The sequence below is a fragment of the Rhynchophorus ferrugineus genome, unplaced genomic scaffold (genome assembly GCF_030347505.1).
Source record: "Rhynchophorus ferrugineus isolate W39M unplaced genomic scaffold, kcgeb_rfMv2 rfM3, whole genome shotgun sequence".
Taxonomy (NCBI): domain Eukaryota; kingdom Metazoa; phylum Arthropoda; class Insecta; order Coleoptera; family Curculionidae; genus Rhynchophorus; species Rhynchophorus ferrugineus.
In genome coordinates, this window is record NW_027472582.1 from 47,700,563 (window position 1) to 47,728,031 (window position 27,469).

Sequence of the window (27,469 nt, forward strand, 5' to 3'; positions counted from 1 at the left end):
AAAACGACATCAAAAAATAAGTAAGAAATAAATAAAACCAATATTATTTGAACTACAATCAGTTTCCGAATCAAGTCAACAAAACAAATCTAATTTGTTACTCGTACCGACAATTTTTTGAAGTCGTTTCAATATTTTTCTTAAAAAATGTTTATCATAATGAATATTCGTTTTGACCTGTTAATTATAATAAATTTTTACATTCCTAAATCCATTAAGTAACAGAAAACAAGTTGTTTATTTATATTTACAAGGATTACTCCCTTCGACATATAAAAATGGCCTCGTTGTGACGTCCGTACGTAATTAATTATAAAACTCATTTAATTCGTACAGCGGACGTAATTTTTGCGACCAAAAAGCACAACGTGACATGACCACTGTGCCATCTTACAAGACTTACATATATATAACAGTCTCTGGACGTTCTCGTCTTGTTTCGTCTTGAGAATCATTTCATTCCGCTTCGTTCAGGTCGGATATGCAGACTTGAAGTCGCGATGCAGTACAGTTCGAGCGTATTTCTTGTTTTGGCGGTGGTACTACTCGGGTGTGTGAGCGCGCATTTTTTCGGGAACGTAATTTCGGCGGGAAATGAAGTCGATAGTGTTTTAGAATTGTATATACCAACGATTCGTTCGAAGAACGAATTATGTAGGGAGCACAGTAAACTTTATCTGAAGGAATTGAAAGAATCGAAACTATGGGCAACAGAAAGTAAGTAAAGATAATAAATCGGCTGATATTTTTTTAAAACTTTTACGATGTTATGTTTAAATTTAAAAAAAAAAATTTAAAAAGAAATGGTGCCATTGAAGATATAATAAATATATAAAACATTTTAAATCCCAGAAACTTTATACAATTTCGTATTCAATAATATTTATTATATAATTTTATTCTTAATATGTGTTATTATTATATAATATTATATCCACTAAATCGATACTACCTTTTATTAACATAAACATTTCTTTAGTTTTATAAGGTTTAATATAAATTTGAATGAAAATAGATGTTAAAACATGAAAACTACATTACGATTTCATATCTTGAATATTTAAATGTATTTAATATTTTTCCTTTTGTAATACATACTATAATAATTTTTAATGTAATACTTTTTGAAAGTTCATTTTAAAATTGCTGAAATATTTTTATTTAAAAATAAAACGTCCGTTTGAAAATAATATATATCAACTTATCAAACTGTGATAAAAAAATAGCTTTTAGAAATAAAGCGAACAAGTTATTTGTTTCTCCAAATTTGTTTTAATTTATTTAAATGAGATTTTGCTAGTAATACATAGTATTTTTTCTTGACATCAATTATTAAAACGTTTATACAGTAACAAAAAGCTCACATTTTATACATTTTCGCCTGTATATTCTGATATCATTGAGACGCTTCATTTTTTTAAGTATCTTTTCTGTATCTATTGTTCCATGAAATCATTCATCTTGCTCCTCGCTCATATCTTCCAAATTTTCCGTTAATTAGTTGAGGTGGGAATGAAGAAAATATACTTTTAGACTCATTTGGCAACCTAAAAATTGAAATTATTTTACCATTCTCTTAACAATTTGTTTATAGTTAAGATTTGCCTAAAAATATCTCTATGGTCTCCTTAATCCATTTAATGTCTGACCCAACAAAACTACTCTACTTCACCTTTGCTTCTGGAAAGCCTGGAGATTTTGAAACTATGTATTTGAATTAATCTCTATCTTTGAGAAGTGTATCCTTATGTGCAGTCGTGCTAAAAGAAATTATGCTGAGATAACAACGTTTCTTGGAGGACGTTCTTTTTACCAACTGTAAACTCCCTCGCTGGCCGACACTATTTGGTCAGTTATTTGCTCGATCTCTGCTATGCCATAGACATAAAAGGCAAAGAAATTTGGTAGACCAAGGTTGTTTTTCGAGCAACACCTAGAAACTTTTCGTCTTCAAATTTTCTATCTAATTAAACTAAAGCAACACTTTTGAAAACAATAGAATACTTTCTAGAATAGAAAAATACTGTGTAAAAAGGCAAACTATTGTAGTAAAATAACAAAAGGCTTCATTATACAAATAACTTGGCACAAAGGGCGCTTACCATTCTTTATTCACAGTTAGCCCTACGGAAGGAATTAGTAATAAACTTAGTTAGTATTAGGTTGGTCTACCTGATGAAATCGTTGGTATTATGTTCTAGCATATTTAAAAAAAAACAGAAATTACATATACTATTTTATCCTAATTCTTAGAGACTTGGACATGGTTGCAATCTCTTTGAACGCCAGCTACGTATTGATAATGCTGTTAATCCTAAACTCAAGTATTAAAATTGGAATCTATTCTTTTTCATCAAAATACATTTTTAAAACTATTTTCAAATAGTTTTAAAGAGCCTAATATACATTTTATTTTTAAAAAAGTTCAAATTATTTCAGTTAATATAAAAAAAGCAATTACGAATATGATTGTTCTAGTGCCAAAACTTCAATCTAGTTAAATATTTATTTTATTTTATTCTTATTCAATTATCCCATTTTAACGTCTTAAATATTTTTTACATGTTATAAACATTTTTATGCCCTGAGATGCAATGTCATTATAATGATTATTTTATGTCATGCATTATTTTATTTCAAATAAACCTGTTTAGTCATGCAGCAGTTGCCGCTACTAGGTCACAAGACTCCAATCGTTTCAATAGTTAAATGTTCGAATAACACTCTTGCATGGGTGCTTCTAATTTTTATTTGTAGTGGAAAAAGGAACAATTACTTGAGCCATACCGGTAACCACACTAGGTAGGACCAGATATTTTGTGGAATGCTCTTTAAATGACGCGCAAGCCAGTAGGATTAAACCAAAAACGTCCAAACCCACACGAAATACCTAAAAGCCCAATCCAAATAAATTTAGTTTAGAAAAATCTATATAAGTATGATTTGAAATCTAATAAAGATACTGCCAAATACAAATAAAAATGCAATGTTCTTCTAAGATATTTGATTGCAGCATTGCAGGGTTGCAACTTTTCTGATTATTCAAATCAAATCAAGCATTATGCATGCGTCCTTAGAGAAAGGTTTAAGTATTTTAAATCTCCAAATTTTAGCTCTTTGTTTCTTACCGCTTTTATTATTTTTATTTTTTATATTATTATTTATTACTATTTAATGGGAAAAAATGATAGAAGCACTTATATATATCCATAACCTAATAATTAGAATAAATTATTAGAATCTTAAACTGTTATTTCTAAGACAAATTCTTAAAGGTTATTTATTATGAATATTAAAATACACCAGAATTACCCTCGAACATATATTTATATTAAAAATTGGTAAAACCCGTAATAACGTCATCAATTTGGTGTAATATATTAACAATTTTACCACAAGACTATTTTAATTAAGTTTGTATTATAAAATATATTACTCACAACACTATGATACAACATAAATTAATACATAATCAGTAATATAAAATAAAATCAATAGGTGATGTATTAAATACATCCATTTTAATAATTGTTTATTAGTTTATTAGATATTTGTAATAAAGCATCTATTACAAATAACTATTATTTAAAATAAGAAAATTAATATTTCATATAGAAAAAAGTTATCAGGAGTGGTTTTGGAAACCTAAGAATGGAGAATTTCATGTCGAAGGTAAGAAAGCTAGTGGCTGAAAATTTATGAAAAAGTAAGACGGAAAATCAAGAGTTCAGATCATATCAAACATTCATGGAAGATCTCTATGAATTGAAATTATTACCATTGAATACAAACAGTTGTTACAGTAAATTATTTTTCAATTTTGCATTCCAATTGCAATTTATGAATATATGCATGGAAATGTTTAAGTAAAAATCCGCAGTATTCATTAGATTGTGTTGATTGTTGTTGATTACTTTTTTCAGTCTCTTCAGTCTCATGGTATGATCTACTGCTCAAAAAGTATCAAAACTGAATGAACAAAGTGGATTGAAATATCTTCATTAATGTACATACAGTCAAACCCTAATGTCATTAAGTAAAATTATTATAGGCAATCTAAATATATGCAGCTTTTTTGCAGAGGTAGCAATCACGCTGAGAAATAAATATATCTCAACGCAATCTAATATTTAACCTTCATTATAATTTTTTATAAATATACTGTAAATGCCCTGTAGTAAGTTATGCGTAATCTGAAATAATAGATAAATGTGTAAAACTAGATTATAATATAAATATAAACGATACCATATTGATGATAAAACATCATTATAAAAGTATATAAGCTTAAAAGATAATAAATGTAACTTAGAAATAGAAAGAATGGATACCACATGACCTTATGGAAACAAGTTTGAAACATGTTTATTGGCTTGGGAAGTCTTGTTTCGAAAAAAAATCAACTACTAAACAACCTAATCTAACTGTGAAATTTGTTGATTTTGACATGTCATTGTGACTATGATGATTTTGATGCTACTGATGAAGAGTTAAGACAAAACTTACTAGACGGAAAACCAACTAAAACCCTTCAGCTTCAGGCAGCTTGGCAGTTTGAACGATTGAAAAAGGAGAGAAAATGACTACCATACCTGGCAGTTCCATTGCTTGACAGATGAGATAAGGAAGAAAAGTTTTCTGTGACGTATAATGCTACGAAAATCTTAAAAAGTCATGGAATAGTCCATGGACACTGAAACGTGAAAATATTTTGATTTATGATATAAAATTTTTAAACATTATAAAATTATTGTTATATATTTTTTTCTCAATCTCTTTGCCTTATTACAGTAAAAAAATATTGGAATTCACCCAAGCACCTAGCCACAAATAGAAAATGAATATTAACAATAATATCTGTAAAAAGGAACTACTGCAACTGAAAACTACTGGTATTGAATGTTCATTGAAAGATTTGAAAAGAAAACAATGTCTTAACTTTCTTTTAGTTAAAATAAACGTATTTGTATGGTTAATGCAAATGTTTCTGTTGCGATGTAAAAGGACATTTTTCGCATAATAGAAAACTTGTATAATTTTTCTTCTAGTTTATTAAAATTGACTATTTCCAATTATAGGGTTTTACCTGGCACTTTTATTCACATGAGCAGCATTCATGAAATTTAATATTGCAAACTTGCACCCTTATTTGCAAACGCCTCATAGCAATATTTAAATGATGTGGAAAGCACAGGCTCTCTTTGTATATGATCTATATTTCCACCATTAAAGTAATACTAAAATTAAGAGGTTGTTAAAAGCCTAAATAACCTTATGAAATAATTGCAGTTTTATAAAATTAAGTTTGATAATTTGAAAACACGTTTTTTTCTAAATATTTTTGTTTTTCTCTTATACGTATAAGTAATACCAATAAGTATCCACAGTTCGGAAAAAGCCAATAAGTTTTGTTAAAATTGTTCGATGTAAAATATCATACATAATAGTAAACACCCGCCAAAAACATAAACTTGAAATACTCTCAATTTTCCTCCAGATTAATATATTTTCTATAAAAAATATCAGTTTTCAGCTTATTAGTGAAATAATCGGATTAACACTTGATGATAGGAAGATGGGAAAAAATGTTGACCAATTTGTGAACAAAAATCAATATTCCGATAAAATTTCCTAACCAACAAAAAAGTAATTTTTAGTAAATCCGACCATTTAGTGGCTGAAATAGTGGTGGAAAATATTGTTGTATTATTTTTGATCTTTCTATATTAGATTTTCACAAGAATTCCATAATATTAGAAGTAAATTGAATGGTAAATGTGAATGTCAAAATAATATTTTAAATAAAACAACGACTATGTAATAAGAACGAAATAGTGATGTGGTATTTGTTTATATGGCTCCTAAAAATCTGCAAATATTAAACTTAATAGTCCACGAATATTCAGATTCTTATATTTGTGTTTAACAACATTTCTGTTGAAGTCGTTAAAAAATATTTTCGGAGAACAAGTTTACTTAATAACTCAAAATACGTCATATTAACTATTGTCATTCTAGGCATACAATCATAAATATAAAAGATCTGTGTGATTACACTGTAAGTTTGCTTAAAGTATTCGATGCTGTTTTAAGAATAATTGTGTAACGTATAAAATTGCTGATGTTAATTCTAGTTTTGCAAGTTTTATCGAGGTTACAATTTTTTAGATCTGAGATTTAGATTTTAACTTTATATAAAAGGTCATGTTTAATTGTATATTACAGGTACACGAATAGGTTCTTAAATTACCCTAATTGATGGAATGATATAGGGTTATGAGCAAAATAATATATTAGGTGCTTGTTTGTATTTTGTTAAATAACAGTTTTCCTTAAAATTATTGAACTATTAATATATACAGAACAACAAATTAGATTTCTTTTGTTAATAATTTAATTTTGTGTATGTAATGTTATATTATTATTTTAGTATCGTTTGAGATCGATGCCGACATCAAACTGATCAGTTGGTAGTAGTTAAAATAATATTGTAAATAGATGTATAGGTTTAGGTAGCTATTAAGCTAAATTGTGTGTATATAGTACAATATAAAATACGTGAAGTAGGTAGGTTAAATAAGGTTTTTGTTTATTTATTACTACGATTATTATGTAAATATTTAATTTTAAAGCATTTTTTTTGTATCAAAATTATAAGTTTGATTATTTTTTACTTTTTAGTGAGTTATTTATTTTTGAAGTCGGTTCAAATTTATTAAAAATATCTCATTTTTCTCTTTTTAGTGTTAGATAGTTACTCAATAAATTACGCAGTTATTTTATTAAATATTTCTCTTTTTCTTTTGGGTAGGCCAAGTAAATGTGAAGCCCGTATGAGAATAAATTGGAATAAAGAAACAATGATTCAAATAAGGAACGTCTCAGGCCCCGGGGTATTGTCCGCACCGGAAATAGAACCCGCGAACTCCGCCTGAAAACTGAACGCTCTTACCATTGCACCATAGAAGCAGTTGACTACAACATTTCTACGGCTTCTCATATGATATGGTTATTGCTTAAAAAGCATAATAAAGCAAATATCTGAAATTATAGGGTTTCCCTCGAGTTCCCCGGATTCCGCCATCAGATCCTAACTTGGTTCCAATGACAGCACCTTCGAAGTGTACTCTTTCGAATAAAAAGAGAATTTTGAAAATCGGTGTATATTTGATGGAGAAATCGGTATTACTATGAAATACATTTAAAAACATATACAGCCCAATATAGAACCTCCTCGTTTTTTGAAGTCGGTTAAAAATAGAGTCTACTACCACTATCCTAAGTGTAAATAGTCCTGATTTAATTAAAAAAAAGCCATATAAATCGATACTAAAGCGGAATAATCATGGCCATAAAGTCTTACTGTGAACTTACTGATTCCGACATCAGCAAGGTATAATGCCTTACAAACTGGTAAAACTAAATTGAACTGTTGCTGAAGATGTCTGTCATACCTTGCAAGGTTTGTGAGTGTATGCTCTTGCAGATCAAAGGAGAATTTGTTCAGAACGATGCAGTATTATCTAGCATGCGGTTCTGATTGCTGAGACTGGATCGCTGCCAAACCAGCATCGTTCTTCCGACCCGGTACCTTCATGTTTCCAGAAGGATGATAGGAAATTATATTAAATGATGGTAAATATTTTGATTAATATACTTGTATCAATTTTTCTAAATAAACACCTCTCTAATGAGGAAAACTGATCAGAATATATTCAAATGCCCAATACAGTAACTATAATTAATAAGATGACATTATTTTCTTACTTTCTATGCATATTGTAAACAAATTACAAAAATATAACTTGTGTATGAGTATATTTGATAGGAATATTGTCTTATTATGATTAATGACTTAATTACGTTGACACAGTTGACATTAATTAATTAATGACTTTAAGAACAGTTCATTAATCATATTAAAATGCGATTTTCTGTAAGTATTCGATTAATATATTGCTAATACTGATACTTAAACTACTGTTAAGTTTTCTGATCAAAATAAAATCGTCACTACTTGCTTGTTGAAGCTCATGGCTAAAATAATGCATCGAAATTCAACTCATATTTGCAAAAAATATAATTAAACATTTCTTCGGAGACAATGATGATGTGAAAAAATCATCATTTTTAAAAAATGGTCAAAAATATTTGCATAAAAAGCTATCAGTAGCATTAATTAATTTACTTTTAATACAGACGCAATTTTTCGCGGAATAGATTCGTATAGTGTCTGAATTGTTTTCAACGGCATGTTGTCCCATTCTTGTACCAAACCATCCGCCAGTTGCTTCAATGATGTTAAAGATGAAAATCTACTCCTTAGTCTTTATTACGGTGGCCATGATAGTTGTTGTAATGATGTTGAGTCATTGTGCTAACCAAGGAAGAGGTTTGATGATATGTTGATGCTTCTCAAGCCAAGATTGAAAGACTGAACCTTTTTGACTGTGTGTATTTGAGTATTATCATTTTTGAATATAGCAGCGATTGGCTGCAATATTCAGAGTATCAGTTAAATACAATTATATTGCCCTCCAAATAATAACGGAACCTCTCCTGTGGTTGAATGTAGACGCAGGTAGTCCGGATATAGACTTCTTTTAGATTACCCTATTCATAAATACGACACCGCTTATACATTCCGTAACAATGAAAACGTTCGTCAGACCATACCACATTCTTCCAATATTACCCGGTTTTATGATCGTTATATCACTTTTTCGCAGCCTAACGTTGGCTTCCTTTATAAAGTATTTTGCAATCGCAGCCCTTGAATATTATCCCCTGTATACTGCAACAGTATTACGTGAGATATATTTTATTTTATATGTTTGTAAAATATATAATAATATAAGTTTTTATATTATTCGTAATAAATGACAATTAACTGTCCCGAAGTTGAAATAGTGAAATGCTCATTCAAACGTATACTATGTAAGTGTTAAATATATGATTTATGCCGATACATGAGCCAACGTATGAAAGAAGAAGAACAACTAGTAGAGGGTGATGTAATTTGTATCGAGGCTGTTCAAAAATGGTATAAAAGACCAGCGATCCAAAAAGTCCCGTCCAGAATCATAGGTGATTCGTAACAGATTATGTGCATTATCATGGTATAAATGGGATGAAGCAGGGGCTGAGGAAGGGAAAGGAGGAGTGCAGGGAAATGGAGGTTAAATAAAGTTCGAGTTTGGCTAGTAGGAAAAGGAAAGTAGAAGAAGGCTATATGCAACAAGTGGCGGAATTAAATTATGGAGCACTAGAGCACTCAAGGATCAATGAAATATCAGAAAATTAGAAACATGTGAGCTTGAATTATTGGTAGGATAGACAGAAATGTTGTAATCAATGTAGTAATTAGTAATGGAGTAATCAAGAGTTTAGTAAAGCAGCTGTCTATATGAAAGCAACAGAATTATCGGTAGGATAAAGAGAAACATTGTAATCATTGGAGAAAAGTTTAGTAATGCAAATCTGTGTAATTTGCAAGGTTTAGTGAAGTAATAGAAAATTATAAACATGGGGATCTACAGAATTATCAGTAGGATAAGAAGAAATATTCAAACTAATCGAGAAGATTTTTTAATTTGCAAGAACCAGATATAAGTACTGAAAACTAGAAACATGAGGTGCAACAGATTTACAAGTAGGATAAAACCGACCGTGGAGACCGTAGAGAATACTTTTTAATTTGCAAGTACCAGAGAGGTACTGAAAACTAGCAAAATGAAGCCCAACAGAGTCAAAGGTAGGATAAAAAGCCATTGAAACCAAAGAAGAAGAGTTTAGTTGCAAAGTATTAGAATTGACGTTTGAACCGAATATTTTAAATGGAATGACGTACTAAAGATCTAATCAGAAAATCAGAGGGTTTAATCACAGAAACAGGATAACAACAATTAAATCAAGCACTGTTCGGGTAAACTCTATGTAAGAAATTCATCAAAATGTTGGCACATAAGATTCAATAAGGTGATGAACAAGTTACAGTTGGAGGAGCAATATTAAATGCTGATGCATTAGTAAAAGGACAGGAAAAGCAAACAGTGGACTTAATGGAAAGTCTTTATGAAGTATAAAAGTAGACAGTTTAATGGAAATAGGGAAGGCAGAAAAAGTGTTTAACGTCTCATCATTTAACAACTGTTTGAGAGAACGTGGAAGATTGCAACACCGATTACAATTGGCATTAATATCACCAAAAGTGAAGAAATAATTTAAAGGGTACTATATAGAAGATTAAAAGGCAGCCTTATATAATTTTCGCTGGTTACGAGATCATATCTAAATATACCAAGTCAACTTTAATATTGATAATAGTAAAGAAATAATTAAAGATATACTGCAAAGCCATAAGTGGTGTTATTAATTCCGTCCTGCCCGAATCATTATCAGCCAGGCAGTGATTCGTAAAAGTAAGAGCATATATGTTTTTATTTTATATTCCTTATATTTTTTAAAAATACAAAATAAAACATATGCAATTCAAGGAAACCCATAAATTCTAATTCGAATATTTATGGTATTTACAATGCCATCGAAGACCACTTGGTCATTTTTTTGTTAAATTTTGGGACATTTATGCTTTGTGGGAAATTTTAAATGACCATGTGTAATCAACAATACAGGGTTCCCATTTTTCGTCTTCATGGGTTCTATCGCTGTTACTGAGGAGTTAGCATCAAATTCTTGAACTACATGCTTTTGCTAGATGTAAGATTTATACCATTAATAAGTTTGTTCACAAAACGTTCCAGTATCTATATTCTTAACATCTTTTTTATAATATTTGAATCATTTTTGTGTTTGCATCAGATTAAATATTGCATTAGAGGTACTATAAAGTAAGATGTACTATAAAATATAAAAGCAACACATACGTCTTTTTATGATATTAAAAAATATAATCTAATAAACTAAGTGCCAAATTAATAAGCACTAATTTTGCTTACCAGATAATCTTTATTAATACAAAAGTATCGATTTTTATTAATACAAAAGTATTTGATAATACAAAAATATAGTATATTATAATTAAATATAACATGTACATTTTATGCCGCTGTTTGCTGTCCTGCTATTTCTCACAACATAACATTATATATTATTGTGTGTAACATTATATATTATGATATTTATACGATGTTAACAAATTTTAAAATCAGACCTAAAATCGAAATTTTACGTATATTATATATACACTATAATATGTTTACTTCTTAAACAAAGACATCGCACAATTACCAACACAAGTGGAGGATAAATATATAAAAATTATTCAGTAGCAATCGCCATGTTCATTTTAATTACGCCTTAAAAATTTTATACCGAATAAATTTTTTTCGTCATTGATATTTAAGCCAGATGCGCCTGATAATTGCCTGATGAGGACTAACATCAGAAACTTCAAAATTAAGGTATTGGGCAGTAAAATAAATACCACATTTTGATATATGTAAGCAAGTCTAATAAGGTCTGCAAAATTATGAAACAACACAAAGCTAAAATTCGAAACAAATATATTTTATTGCCGTTAATATGACTTTTCAATCGTTTCTGTTTTAAGATTTCTTCTATGTTAGATGTTAAATCAGATGTGAAAATTTTTACGGACATATGTCAATCAAAAATTACATAAAAATTTATGATTTACAGACCTGACCAGTTATTGCAAAAGTCTTCAATTATAAATAGACAATATTTGAACAACACCAGTAAATATATTAAGTTATTTCAAAAATACTTAAACAAATACGTAGATTATATTATGATATTTATACGATGTTAACAAATTTGAAAATCAGACCTAAAATCGAAATTTTATTTTTCAAATTGTATTAAAATACTAATATGTATTAATATAATTAAAGCATATATTAAAATGTTAATATAATATAATCCTTGGATTAATTAGAAATAGGATATTTAATATTATTTGCTACCGCCAGTTAACATTAATGTAAAATAATACATCGTGAGTGTTGAAATCTGAACATATAAATCCGTAGGACATCTCAATTTCACTCGATTAACTTAAAAACCGAATCAATATGTTTACTCGAACATCCAGGGACATTTCATGGTCATAAGATTTTGTTGATGTGTTACCGGCGACCAAAATTATGCCATTACGTCAATATGACGCGGTTGAAAAATTGCCTCAGCCCTGTCAAACGAGACAAGCTGGGGAAAACAAGATTTATACTCATGTAAGAATAAGGTACCTGCTGATATTGGAAAGTTATCATTTCTTGCAACACTTATGACCTTCATAGAAAAAATAAAATAATTAATACACTACCAATATTTATGCTTAGCAATAAATGTTTAAGATAATTAAATAATGTTATTAAATTTTGAAATACATGTTATATTTCATTGTATTGCGAATAACCTTGAAGATATTTGACCAAACAATAGCAAATCGTCTAAAATCTATTAAATAATAAAACGCTAACAGAATCACAGAGATCTGGTCATCTTTTTTAAAACTATCTGCTTGGTGGACGGGTGAAACGGGGTGGTCTGTTCTCTAATATATAAGACCCTAAGTGTCGCTTTGTATCGTCGTTCAACAAGTCGCCTCTTTCAGTAAAATTAAACCGTTTCTTAAAGTAAATGAATAGTTTTTGTTTTCTAAACCTTTTCACGTTTTATAATTAATAATCTAATTTTTTTTTATAATCAAATCAAAAATTAATTATCAAGAAATTATGGCAGGTTGGCGTTGGATTGACAATTGTTCCGCAGTTACACAAAGAGTTTCTTGTTCTGAGGACAAAAGTATCGCAGCTGAATCTGTAAGGTCACAAAAGTTTGTTTGGAGGTGCTCAACGACCACTAGCTATAAACTATTCCAAGTAAGAAACATTCAAGCTTTAAAAATTACCCCTAATCTGTGGATTCTTGGCACATGCATCATAAATCAAAATCAAGATCTAAGGTCACCACGGATTGCAGTAGCTTAGTTTCTTAGCCGTAGACTATTGAGGAGTACTATGGAGATTTGGGTAGAAACTGTGCCATTTCGAAGATCCTCAAAGGTAAACTGGTGGACGAAGGTACAATCGATTGTCAATAACAATTTTTATAATAATTATAAGCCGTCCAGACGGAATAATAATTTTAAAACTATCTTAATGGTGAACGAGTAAGACGATAGTAAGTGTAGAATGTTTTCTAATAGATAAAAACCTTACTATTTGTATCGCCGTTCAAAAATCGCCTCTTCTATCCGTAAAACACCTTCACAACTCAAGCAGGACTAAAACAATTAAGTCTAAAGCCAACTCAGTTTATAACGAGCAAAGGCAAAGCGAAAGTTATGCAAAATGGGAGAGCCAGAATAAATAAATATCCAAATTGAAGATGTAAAAAATTATGAAATAGTGAGTGATAAAAAACGAGTTTAAAACAATAATACTTTTAATTTACTATTAAAATTATTTTATTTTATGGAAACAAGATGCGACCTATTGAAGGGAGATACAAAACGACACTAAGGGCCTAAGTATAATCGAGCATAAACCAAAATACATATGTCTAGACGTCTCACTCATCGCCATCAATAAGTCTCGCGCATCGTCTTCAAATACATAGTTTTCATGGTCAGGCCCGTTAACAGTCACGTGATATAACAGAAACAGAACAATTAAATACATATTGGAATAAAGGAACTCTGGCTGAGTAAGACTCTATGTTCCGGTATTGGGGGGTCATTGTATTGATTAAAAAAATTCCCTCCAGCTAATCGAAAAGGTTACAATAATAATTTTAGTTTATTATTTTACCGGCCTAGAGATAACCCGCGAACAAATTCTGTTTATTTTTCACAAAAACAAACAGAACAGTTATCCCGTTTTTATTCAGGACTATGATGATTCACTGAAAGCTGAACTTCAAGTCTCCATGGTTTTCAAAATTATTAAACTTTAGGCATCTTACGGCTTTGGACAGTTCTATTAACCCTGTGCTAATGCAAAATTATTTGAGAGTTGATCCGGTGTTTGGATGATGGATGCTTACTATTAAAAATATCGACGTGGTTCATTTAGCTCAAGTGCAGGATAAGTAATATAAAAGAATAAAGCAACGTTTACTGCTGTAGTAATAACATAAGTCGGATCTGACAAGCTATGGGAGCTTTTGCTTGTCTAAGGTGATGGATGTCTAACAGAAGAAATATTATAATTAAAACTAAAATCCGTCTCTTTGTAACGATAACTTACCAATCATTTTATAAGTTTCCTAGATTTGGACACTGTTGCAGTCTGGCATATGTAAGCTTGAGGTCTCTCAAATTTGACGTTTACGAAAAATTCCACATGAAGTTATTTGTTTGAAGATATGACAATTAATCTACAATTGAGGAACAAATTGAGAAGTGCAGATTAGAATGGTTTATAAACCATTGTTCAAAATCGTCCTTTTAATTGAAAAAAGTAAACACGTTCCAAAAGATGATTCATAAAAAGCGACTAAAATATAAAGAACATTTTCCAAAGATAAAAGAGTTGTAACTGATCGCTATCGGAGGCGAGATGTAATGAACAATATTCGAGGTCCTGCGACATCAAGTAGCGTATTGGTTGAAATTGTCAAGGTTTAATCAGACCGGGAAAGGTCACATATTTTTTGTGGTTTATCTCTAGATTAGCCATTGGGCAGTAATTGAACTGCACAAATTGTCAAAATTTATATCCATGTTGATTTGCAATAATCAGTGCCAAAGGTCCATAGTTCAAGACCTACGTTAAATCCTACCTAGCTGATCAAAGCAGTGATGTTAAATATATATATCAGAGAACAAAATGAAAGGAATATAATTTATACTGATGCAATTAAAAATAATGTAAATACATTCTAAAAAGGACCATAGTTCGGAACCCACGTTAAGCAAAAAGTATTGCTCAGCTAATAAAATTGTTGAGTTTAATATATAATAAATACTTAAAATAAAAAATAAATAAAATATATAACGCTGCGGTGAAATTAATGTAAATAAGGCCAAAAAACCTGTTTCCTTCAGAATTTTTAAACTAATACACGAGTTAAAATGCTAATGTAAATTACTATATAGTGAATAACAAAAAAGCATTAAATTAATTGTGCATAACATAAAATACAATGGCTGTATAATAAATTCCTGAATATGATTAGATGTCCTAAAGTGATATTAATATTTACTAATATGTTTTACTACCAAGATAGGTATCAGGATTGATTACCAATGAAAGGAAATACACAAGGTGTGTCATATTCCATTTTGATGACAAAATGTTTAGTATTCGATAATTAAAAATAAATGCTTCCAAAACAAAGTGTTGCGTTCCATTATCGATGATCCCTACTATATCTCCAGAACCCATAACGAACGTAATTCAAAATGTTTATTTTAAACAGTTTTGTAGATTATTGACACTTGTCACATAGTAACTTCTTTTGTTTACATGATTACTAGGTGATTTTATTGTTATTACAGATGTTCCAACAGTTTTCAGACAGTTAGATTCAATCTTAAAATTTCATAATAATGAGAAATAGTGTTAGTTCAACGTTACATATATTGTACATTTTGCAACATGTAAAGTTAAGTAACATTTTTATTTTGGTTCAACTTATTTATTTTGAGAATTAACATAAGTTATATGTACCATACGTTTATACAAGCTTGGACAATTATTTATAGAGAAAATTTTCTATCTATCGATAAATTAAAATTATGACTAATTTTAATTGCTCTTTACACTTTTTACTTTTCTTCTTTACACTCAACTGCGAAAAATTATCACGTTCCATAATTTATTGTTAATCAAAAATAAAGTTAAATATATTGCTTACTTTCATGTTTTTCTCTTCGTTTTTTCGTTTAATAGTAAAACACAATAATATAATAATAACTTAAAATATGTTTTAATATATAAATAATATATAACATATACAGTATATAATATATATAAATAATATATAATATATATTATATATACTATATATAACTTATATAATATATATATATATATATATATATAATACATAATAAACAAAAGAATTAAAAGTGAAATAAAAACAAAACAGTTGATCATATATTGATTCGTAATATAAAAAATGTGATGGCATTGACACACATTTCGACCAAGGTAAACATTAATTTGGAGATATATTGGTAAAAACATATGTCGTCTACGTTTTGTTGCTGTGATGTTGGTTATAAATCATATTAAAATCATATATATTACAACACCTTTTAAATGCAATAAACTGTTGAACTTTTTTAGTAGAATCTTTATTAATTTTTCATAGTTTTCTGTCCAAATTAATAACTAACAAATTAATAAAATAAAGCCTTTTAATTGGCAACTTATAAGTAATAGTAATTCCTATATAAGTAATAAAATGCAAAATAGTTTGGAAAATAAAAAATAATCATTTACTTTAAAAAACGTTTTATTTTATAGAAAGATGAGGCGATACAAGGCGACATTGAGGTTTTTTTATCCAGCGTTGGGAACTATCGACTGAAAATAGTAGCAACAGTCGATAGAACTACTCGATAGTAAAAAAACTAGCGACTGAAAATACTAATTACTATTTCAGTCAAGTGCACGCTTCCAGTGATTTTCTATTCGTGATAACAGACAAAGGTGATTCCCGTATTAATGTTGAGTGAGGAAAGGACAGAGATAACTGTTTGATTATCTGTGCATTTTAAATAATTTTAAATTGGCAATCGGCAGTGTGAAAGGGGAAATGGAATAACGATCCCAAATACGTTTAACCGTAATTTAATATTTGGAAAGAAACAGTGAAATAATATAGAAAAAGTAATTGAGATGTAACTATTCTTTCTCGAACTTTCTTTGGGAAAGAAGAGGAAAGTGATAAATGCTGGATTCTATTACGTTCCAAAAAACAGTGTCATTAATGACGTAATATTATTTTTTTATTTTATATATTTATAAAATACGTAATATATAATATGTAATATAATATATTTTAAGATTATTATTCAGTGAAACTTCAATGAAAGAAGTAACATACATAAGGTTTGAACAAACATCGAGAGACTTAGATAATCAAAAAAGTCAATCAAAAAAATATTTAATAGTTGCCAAGATAACATAAATACGCTACAAATTATTTTCGTTTTGCCCTATTTCATTACTAAAAAATTTTGAAAAATAGTTCCAATATAGTGTTATCGAAGTCGAGACTAGGAAGGTGAAGCCAGAACGTTAAAAACCAGTTAAGAAACTGAGCTTTTACAATCCGCCTCTGGTGATCATTCACCCTGAACTGCAAGCTCCTGTCAAAACTTTAGTCCGCCTTTGGCGGCCTTACACTTTGAACTGTGATGCATATGCTTGGAATCCACGGACTTGGAATGTTTTTCAAAACTTCACTGTTTCTTACTTCAAATAGTTTATGGCTAGAGGTCGTCGAGCACCTTCAACGTACCTTTTGTGACATTACAGCTTCAGCTACGATATTTTTGCCCGAACTCCACCTACACCAAGAAACCCTTCGAGTAACTGTGGATCAATTTCCAATCCAACGTCAACCTATCTTCTTTTCTTGATAATTAATTTGATTCCAGTTACTCGAATTAATTCAAAAGAGAACAGCCTTATGATCTCCCCGGATTCTTACCGACTGCGCCAGTTATAATACATGAAAGGGTTTCGAGTATAAAAACTATTAATTTACTTAAAAAAAACTATTTTATTTTACGGAAAGGAAATGCGACTTGAACGGCGATACAAAGCGACACTGAGGGTTCTTATCAATTATAAAATAGACCAAACCGCCCCACTAGTTCGGCATACAGGGAGTTTTATTTAATAGATTGTTGAATAGTCAGGGTCGTATTACATAACATAAATAACGTTGGGAGAAAAATAATTTCGGTTACGCTTAATGGATGACTTAAAGTCCTATATCTCTAATAATGCTTATTCATTGAAGTCGTTCTATAGCACATTTGAAAAGTAACAATCCATAGAATCCATAGAAAAGGTAGTGTAATTCGTTTACATAGTCAAATATTATTGCTATTTGAAAATATATATTCCAAAAGGCTATTTTCGATATATATTGCTTAACCAATAATGTATTGTTAGTACCGCCGGGCTTTCTTCACAAAATCTTGCTATAGTTGAAGTTCGATCACAAATATTCTAAGAGATATTATAATTGTCAATCCTTTCGCCACTGTAACAGACTCGGATGTAAATGCACGCGAGTATTAATGTTGTGCAAATCCAGATGTATTTTAGGATGGTTACTACATTTATTGGCTTCCCACCAAAAACCATGTTAACAGTAAGATAGACAAACATCATTTTTTCTATTTCAATACATCTATTATTTTGAGATGTTTGTCAACCAGTGATAACCAGCACACCATTATTCACATCAACCAATAAACGTAAAACAAAATTAATGATAAAACTGTTTTTTGTTTTTTAGCATGCTCGATAAAGTATACAAACAAATTTCTCTTACTCAGAGCATTTTTCATTATGCATTGATCATTAATAAAAAATTGTGCTGTCATTGACACGCATTTTAAACAAGGTTACAATATTTATTTGTAAATTTTACAAAAACCTGAAATAATGTATATGTTATATTGTAAATTACTTTTACTAAATTATTACTAATTACATATTAGACGCATTAGAACTTTATAATATATTATATTACATATTTAAATTTCATATTCATTCATATTATGAATGAATAATATTTTACTTTTCAATAATATTCCATTATATTACATAAAAAAGTATTATTTTTTTGGAGATTAAGGTTTTGATTTTTAAATTGATAATGCATCATATTACCTATTTGATCCTAATCTATATTTTATTTTACAATAAAAGAGTAAAAGCTGGCACAATATTCTGTCTGAAAAATTAATTCAAAATTATTTGAATCTGAGTGTGAATATTTTATGTGCCCATATTTGCTCAAATAACTATTTATAAGAATTATAGTTGAATCATGCCTGCCGATAAAACAAATGCACGCGATTTTGAACCTGAACAACCAAAAACTGTTTATAAAGTAAATTGGAGAACTGAACACAAATCAGCATTCCGTTTTTTAATATTGGTTCTAGTTTTCAAATTCATTAAATATATTATTCAATAAATTCATTATTTTATTATGTTTTACCGTTAATTTGATTTATTTCTTTTATGAAATTTAATTTTATAAAAAACATTTTTTAGTGTTCGATTCCACGGCGAAGTTCCCAACCGGGATGCTACATGGCTCCAGCTACAACTTCGGCATATTCGACGAATGTATCAACATAAAAGTACCTCTGGATATAAACCCATTCAATGGAAAATACTGTTTGATGAATATTACGATGGATTCCCACAGTAAATCCACTAGGCCCGACATAGATTGGGAGTTTGACGATTATACCAAGTTTTTCAACGTATCAGTTACTGAGAAACTAGCGGTAAGTTACATAAGATAGCTATAAATAAGCGATAAGTAAGTAACAATCAAATTACTTAAAATTCTAAATTACTTATTACCGTGAAAATATTAATCCAACGAAACATGTCATTAAAAGTTTAATTCATATATCATCTCCATAAGTAATATATTAAATAGGGATGAAAACAATCACATGAAAACTATGGAAAAATTTGAAACAATTGTTGTTTTTCTTGTAGTTTTAGTCCTTTTAGCCTTTGATCGCAAAAATTATTTCTAATTATCAATATTTTGTATAAACTTAAAATATAATGCACAACATTTCAAATATATTTTATATTATATTATTATATATTTTACACTAATATGCAATAAATTAAAATTTTTAGAATCTAGTACAATTTTAAGATAAATACTAATTCATGAAATGAGTCAATATGAGTTAATACTGTCATATTAATAGATAGCCGACCATATTAATAATATCAAATAAAAAAGCGATAAAAGATATATAAGATGGGGCAAAAGTACCGCTACAATTTTAATAGCGCGCCATCTTGGTTATGTGACGTTTAGCTTAGTTTCGCTTTAACTATTGTGTTGTGTAGACGTCCAAATTTTATTATGGATATACAATAACGAGCAAAAATAGTGACAATATTTATTGAAAATAATCATTCCATTATTGCCACTTAGCGGAAATTGCGTTAATGGTAGCGGGACTTTTGCCTCACTTTGTATAACGCTATTGACAAATCTGGAAATATCGGCAAATTTTAAATAGCTAAAGAAGTACTTTTTCATTTGTAACATTCTATTTTATTTTGCATTATTCTATATTATTTTGTTTTTGATGTAAATTTTCAATACTGTACAAAATAACAATAATATTCATTCCCATTATGTCTTTATTGATATTTAAGAGTAGTGTACAGTTACTTATTTATTCCACCAACTCTTTAAGATGAGTCCAAATGTCAATAATATCTTCTTTAATATTTGGATATATTCTCTATGAATTTTTTAATTGCATCAGTTGTTTCGTCTTCTTTTTCTATTATATTTTTTTGATACAACATCGTTAGTATTCCTTAGGTTAGTCACACTGAAATGGCACCAGAACAAATAAACAATAAATACACCATCCATCGAGTGAACCAATCAGTTCCCGTCGCGGCTCATAACATGGTGATTAAAACAAGTAATAAGTTAAACGTAATTAAGGACTTCTACATGTTGGACGTTGCGAAACATTTCCCTAAAATTTCCTGTAAAGTTAAATATCTGTTTCTCTGAAACTGTATTAAAGAATTCATCGAGTAACTGCAGTACCACTGCCAATTCAACATCAACTTGTCTTGGAATCGTTCCGACTGCGCCAGTTACGATGTGAAAGAGTTTAAAACAAAATCCTTTATATTAAGTGCATATTTGCATAAAATGTATAAATGTATTTTTAATATGTTACTAATATTAAAATCATGTAATTTTAACTCAAACTATGGATTTCTTCTGATGTGTTCTGATGTGTAATATAAATCTTTATAAAAAATTTATGTAACGAGATATGATATTAAAAATATATATTAACAAAAACATGTTATTTATAAACAAAAACCAAACATACATACATATACATACATGTACATACTGTATTTTATTTACTCTTATTAAAAATTAATACTTTGTTAACAATAATTCTGAAGGGCCATAACAGCAACTACAAATTAAAATTACCACTTCTGATCTTGATACAAACTTCTTGGGGTTTCCAAAAGCAATAAATTCCAAAGTTAAAATCAATAAATGTGACAACCGATCGCCCACCGCACAGAATAAAATCATGAAATAGTTATTAAAATGAAAATAACTTACTGATGATTCACACGTGATCAAAAACGATGTGAAAAATATTATTTACTTTTTCACAATATTTGAACATCAGAAACTCGTAAAGCATGTTTGTATTTCCTTAATGCTAAACCAGCTTTTTAATGAGTCAAATACACTTGAAAATGTAAAGTTCGCAACATCGAAAATTCCAAAAAAAAAACAGTAACCATATACTGAGTGATACATTTTAACATATAAATTTATTTTTGCAAACCCTCTAAACATTAAGAAAGCAAGTACAATTACCTAAAGTCTTCTCTGCGCGACAGAGAAAAAATTGAAATAAAAATTCGCTTCATGATTAAATATGACAAAATGCTTTTATGTTCTACTTCCAATCCGTACATTATTAGTGGAATAGGAATAATCAACAAGAGTCAGTGATAGTTTTTTATCTTTCAACTATTCTCGTAATATAACGAAATTGGGACATACATGTTAAGCAAAATCACTTACTCTGATTTATAATTTAATGTCATAATTCCATGACTTTTTTCACAAGAGGCGTAAATTACGTTTTTCTGGAGAAAACTATATTTTACGTCACTGTTGACTGAAGTTATACACCTTGGTAAAAGGCTTTTTTTATTAATCTTAGTAATGGAATCTGCCCAGAGGGCAATAATATTTGTTATCTTTATATTATATATACATGGCATGTAGAAAATCACATAAGTGATATCCTCTATAAAATACTATCTTAATTAATTAGTCTTATTCAAAGCTTATTCTAGAGACTATATATTACCAATAATCAAATGGGATAGTGTTTCGTTTACTGACGTAGTAGACGTTTTAGTCGACACACTTTTCAGTGTCACTTCGCATATTTAGGTGATTAGCAAGTACATTAGGATGCACTGACACTCTTTCGAAGTACTTCACACAAACACGTTGAATTACACTCGTTATAGGTTCTAGAGGAATATCGCGTTGTATCACTTCATTTGAAACATAGTACGGAGCATCGACAATGGCACACAACACTTTGTTGTAACCGTTGTGTGATGAATATATTAGACTTGCTAGCGGTTCTTGCTTCGGTTATAGTTGGGGAATCCAACTGGATTTGGTTATATGGAAATATAATCAAATAGACTTGAATATAGATTTATACAGTAATATGTTGTTATCTAATGATAATTTGGATTTGTGCTCGATAAGCCAATACATTTGGTAGAGTTTAAGTTCAAGTTGTTTGACGTGTTGGTGTCCATGGTTGGAGGTGGATATGTTCTAGTACGGAACGTAAAAGTTATATGACTGGATTTTTTTTTCGTTTACTGGAATGACCAGCTAGAACCAAATGGTCTTCGGCTGATGTCGCTTCGGGTTCGGGATATGATTGTTTTGCGAGCGACGGAGACCCTGGGTTATGACTGGGGCTGTCATAGTTTTTTTACTACCGGGATTTGTGGACGGGTAGGGATTTTATTAAAGTGTTATCATGTTCTAAGGTTCCTATGGAGAACCTCACACTGAGCATATTTATGATATTTTTCACAAACGGGATGCCTGATTCGAGGTGTGTATTGACGTTCTTCATAAACCATGGGGCTCTGAGTAACGCACGGACTTTTTTGGATTGGAACACTTGGAGTAGTTCAAGTTGTCTCTCCGAGACATACTTGTACCATACCTGTGCTCCATTGAGGTAGATTGGACGGACTAACATTTTATACTGAGTCGCTTTCTATGGGATTGACAGTTTGCTTTTTCTGCAAAGTAGAGGAAATAATAGGCTGTACGCGCCATTTCCTTTGCAAAGGACGTGCTAGATTTGGGCAGACCATTGGAATCTGCGGTCGAACTGGAGACCGAGATATGAAACTTTCTGGAGCCACGGGATAGGAACTTTATCGATTTGGAGGCGATAGGCGCGAAGCTCCTTCTTGCGGTGGAACAGAATAGCCTGAGTTTTGCTCGGGTTAATCTTAAGCCGCCAGAATTTGTACCACGCTATCGCTTGGTTCAGTAGTATTTGGAGTCTATTGCGTATTGCGTCGGGACAGTATCCGGTTGTGAAGAAATATGACTGGATTTTGTTTCATTGGCTTTTATACGCCATCTTTTCAGCCACATTTGTATTTGATTTAGGTGTGTTTGTAGGTTAATTGATAATATGACTGGATCTTCATGAGAGGCTAAGACTGCCCTGTCGTCTGCTTATGTTGCCACAGTCGTTAATTTTGTTATAAATAGATCGGCTGTGTACAGAAGATATAGTATTGGACACAGTACACTACCTTGCGGAACTCTTGAATATATTGCATGTAATTCGGTATGTTCACCGCCTTGTTTTACAGTAAAATGACGATCTGTGAGGTGAGATTTTAGCAGCTCATAATCCAGATGAGGGAGAAGTTTCTTTAATTTAACATGCAATACCGAATGCCATACTTTATCAAAGGCTTTAGATATGTTTATGAATGCAGCTGAACAATATATTTTGACGTTAAATATGGACTTAATTTATTTTGGTAACAAGTCTATGCACTTGTTCTATTGTTCCATGCTTATTGCGAAACCCAGATTGGTCTTCTGGAATGATCTTTCTTTTTTCTATTATACAATTGAGCCTCTTTATGTACAGATTCTCAAAAACTTTTGAGATTATTAGTAATAAACTTATAGGCCGCTAGGAGGTGTTTTGAGAAGCATAATTATTTGAGCTGCTTTCCAGATGCTAGAAAAATAATTAACTCGTAATATAGCATTGAATATGAATGTTACTAATTTTACGCCCTTCTATGATAGTGCCTGTAATATTTTTCCGATTATTAGATTATATCCAAGTGCTTCTTAAAAGTTAATCTATGATTATTATTTGTTGAGCTTCTTTGATGGTGATTTTTTTATGTGGTAAATCCATTTGAAATTGCGACTTTAGAAAACAAGTAATTTTATTTTCGGCATAATTCAGACGGGGAGTGTTTAAAGATATTTTTTAAATACTTTGACAAGATGTCGAAATTTTTTTCCGTTCTAGTCCAATTATTTTCATCTATTTTAATAGGATGGTTATGCTGCCGAGAGATTTTGAATTTTCTTGTTGTCTTCCACATGAATAGTCTGTTGTGTCAATTGGTGTCAGATTTTCTAAGTATTCCTGAATGCCTTAGTTTTGTTTATTTTGTGTCAACTCTTTCAACTCTTTTATTGCTTTATTAAATTTTCTTATCTTTTCTTCAGTAGTTGGCGGTTGTCATTTCTTTTACAATTCTCTTTTCTTCTGCAATTTTTTCACGAATTATACATTATGTGTGTATGTTTTTTTGGAAAAGTTTCACTCTTAGGAGTCGCGAAATATGCTGTTTCCTGTATATTTTTTGTAATATTCATTGCTGCTGTTTCTATATTAATTTCACTTTGTAATGGTAAGTTTAAAAAGATGGTTCTGTCCAATTTTTCTCTAAGTAGCGGCCAGTTAGTTCTATTATTACACAGAGAAGTAGGTTGATATTTGAAGGTAATTTTTAAAGAAACTGGCTCCAAGATTCCGATTTGTTATTATGTTTACATGGGCAATAAATCCCAGACATTGTTAATGGTCCATGGGCTTCTTGTAAAGTTATACTGGTTGCTTGCAGCTAATCTTTGTTGTATTTTTTTTTCCAAAATGTTTTACATCCTCTCGTTACATGTTTATGGCTGTACCTCCATGTGTTTTTTTATCTGGATGATTTGTATCATAAACCTTACCTGGTGAGTAGACTAAGCATCATACTCATTTGTCCCATTAGTTTAATCATCATGCTTTCCAATTTAGTGATGTTGCTGCAAGTTTCAGTAGGTTGTGATGTGAATTCAGAATTTTGAGTTGGGCCATTATCAACCATTTGTGCAAATGTTATATCTGGTTGATCTGGTCTGCTGGATGGACTGGTGGGTTTGTTGTTGCTTGTTGCCTTTTTTCCCTTAATGTGGGATATAGTTTTTGTTGAAGTACTTGAGAACGACGCAACCGGTATAGCTCGCTGGATGATTACCACTGCAGTAAGGGCATTTAACTTCATCTTCACGAACTTGCGGGTAAAAAGCTGATAAACAACAAATAACAAATTTTATTTTTTAAAACATTTCAAAACAAGATATTCTGGATCAATGGCCACTGTAGCGGCAAATGGTAAAAATTTAATAACAATAATAGAAACTAGAAAATACCACTTGTATCTCTAAAACTGTAACTAATTAGTTTTGTAACTTTTTATGGTCTATTTTGGTTTGTTTTTGAATTCAACAGAAAAAAATACATGATAGTAGAAATTGGAATATATAAAAAAATATGATTTTTAATCGACGAATAATGTTATTACAAACTTTACTTCAATTGAATAGTTATTAAATGTAATTTAATTAGATGTAATCTAGTCTCTTTACCTAATTTTGCAGCACATTGTGAATCGGTTGTGATTATATAATGTTTTACAAGTTCGGTAAATAATTTTCTTGATCATCATTTATTTATGAATCATTGGAATAACACCGGCTAAAATATATTTAAACTAAAAATTAGACCGGCAATGTCAACAAGAAGATGTCGATAAACCTCTCGCCAAATACGATTACCTAACTTAATAACATCAAAAAACATCACAAGGCAAAGTGACAGTCTTGCTGGGGTAATCAGCCCTAACGCCATTTTTCGCCGACTGAATTATTCTACTTATAAATAAGCAATACATAGAGTCATCCCAAATTTATTTATTGCATTTTTACTGGTCGTCGCTGACTAACCTATAATTTACCTTTACAAAAACTTAAATCTAGGTACATAAAATACATGCGCCTACAATTCTTTTCAGAACATTTTTCGGGTAAACTTGTGTTTATATTATTTTTTGCCGAACATCCCCATAATTGAATTCCACATGTCCATATAGGATAATTGTGATTTTCTTCCAATTTACCAATACATTTTCCTATATTTGAACTCCAGTTCTTTCCTTTTTTATTTTACGTGTTTCTTCCAGAGAAGTTTTGCATCAAAATTCATTCCGAGATACTTGTTGCCATATGGATTTATAATATTATGTATTGTTATTGATGCGTGTGTAGTATGATAATATGTGAATAGCACATCCACAGTTTTATTGCCGTTAATTTTTATTTTCGAGGTTTGGCTCCAATTATGTATATTGTCACTTGCCTGTGGTAATTTTCGTGTGGCTTCGGTTTAAACAATTTAAAAGTGACAATTTTAATACCAACGACAAGGTGCAAAAATAGATAGGTTAATAGAAAGACTGGACTGACTGGACGAAAACCTCAAAAAAAATACAGATAGCAAAAATTATGTTAATATACAAATTAGTTAAAATAACGCAGTTGAATTGCCTCAAGCCCAAAAGATAATGGGTTAATCCAGGGAGGACCTAAGCGGAATGTGCATGGTCTTAAAATATTGCTATGCAAATATGGTGGGATCAGTAAGATGTAGTGTGTTATGAGGTGCTAAAACCGATTGAATCTGTTACCGCGGATATCTATGAATGTCAAATAAATACATTGAATGATGTTTTGTTGCAAAAAAGACCGTCAATATTGAGTAACAGACAAAAAGTGGTCCTTTTGCAATGATAACGTTTAGCCACGCGTTGAAAGAGCTGTAGCCTTATTTTCTTCATCAGCCGAAATCTCACTATAGCTCCTAGCAGCTATAAATGCTAGATGCTCTTTGCCGGGGTAATCTGGAGGCCGTGGGTCGAAAAAATTCGACATTTCCTGATCGGGTTTACGGTTTGCCTTAATAGGCTCCATCCTATTCTTGACTCTCTCCGATACCCCAAACCACGAAGGGGATACAGGATGCACCAAATAAAAGGGGCTAATGGGAGGGTACATGGAAAGATGATGTAGTTACATCTTACATTAGATATGCTTATTATAGTCTTAATTTACAAATTAGTTTATTACTACAGTTCTGTTCTTACTTCTATTAAACACAAGCAAGACAAATAGATGATTTCATCAATATCTATATCCCAATATAACTATACCTATATCTATTTATATCTATTATATGTTACATTATATACACCTCTATACTAATACTTACTGCTAATTAAACTAATCTCTAAACATAATATACTAATAAAAAATAATATTCATAGTCTTA

At 30.2% G+C, this 27,469-nt stretch overlaps 1 protein-coding gene across 1 annotated transcript in view; it reads left to right on the forward strand.

Moving 5' to 3' along the window:
- The first annotated feature begins 350 nt into the window (after positions 1 to 350).
- Positions 351 to 27,469, forward strand: part of LOC143194441 (nose resistant to fluoxetine protein 6) — a 44,137-nt gene continuing 17,018 nt past the window's right edge. Inside the window, exons 1-2 of the mRNA XM_076401238.1 lie at positions 351 to 717; positions 19,239 to 19,477. Of these exons, the coding sequence (XP_076257353.1) occupies positions 501 to 717; positions 19,239 to 19,477 (456 nt within the window). The 5' untranslated portion in view covers positions 351 to 500. The remainder of the gene's footprint in view (positions 718 to 19,238; positions 19,478 to 27,469) is intronic.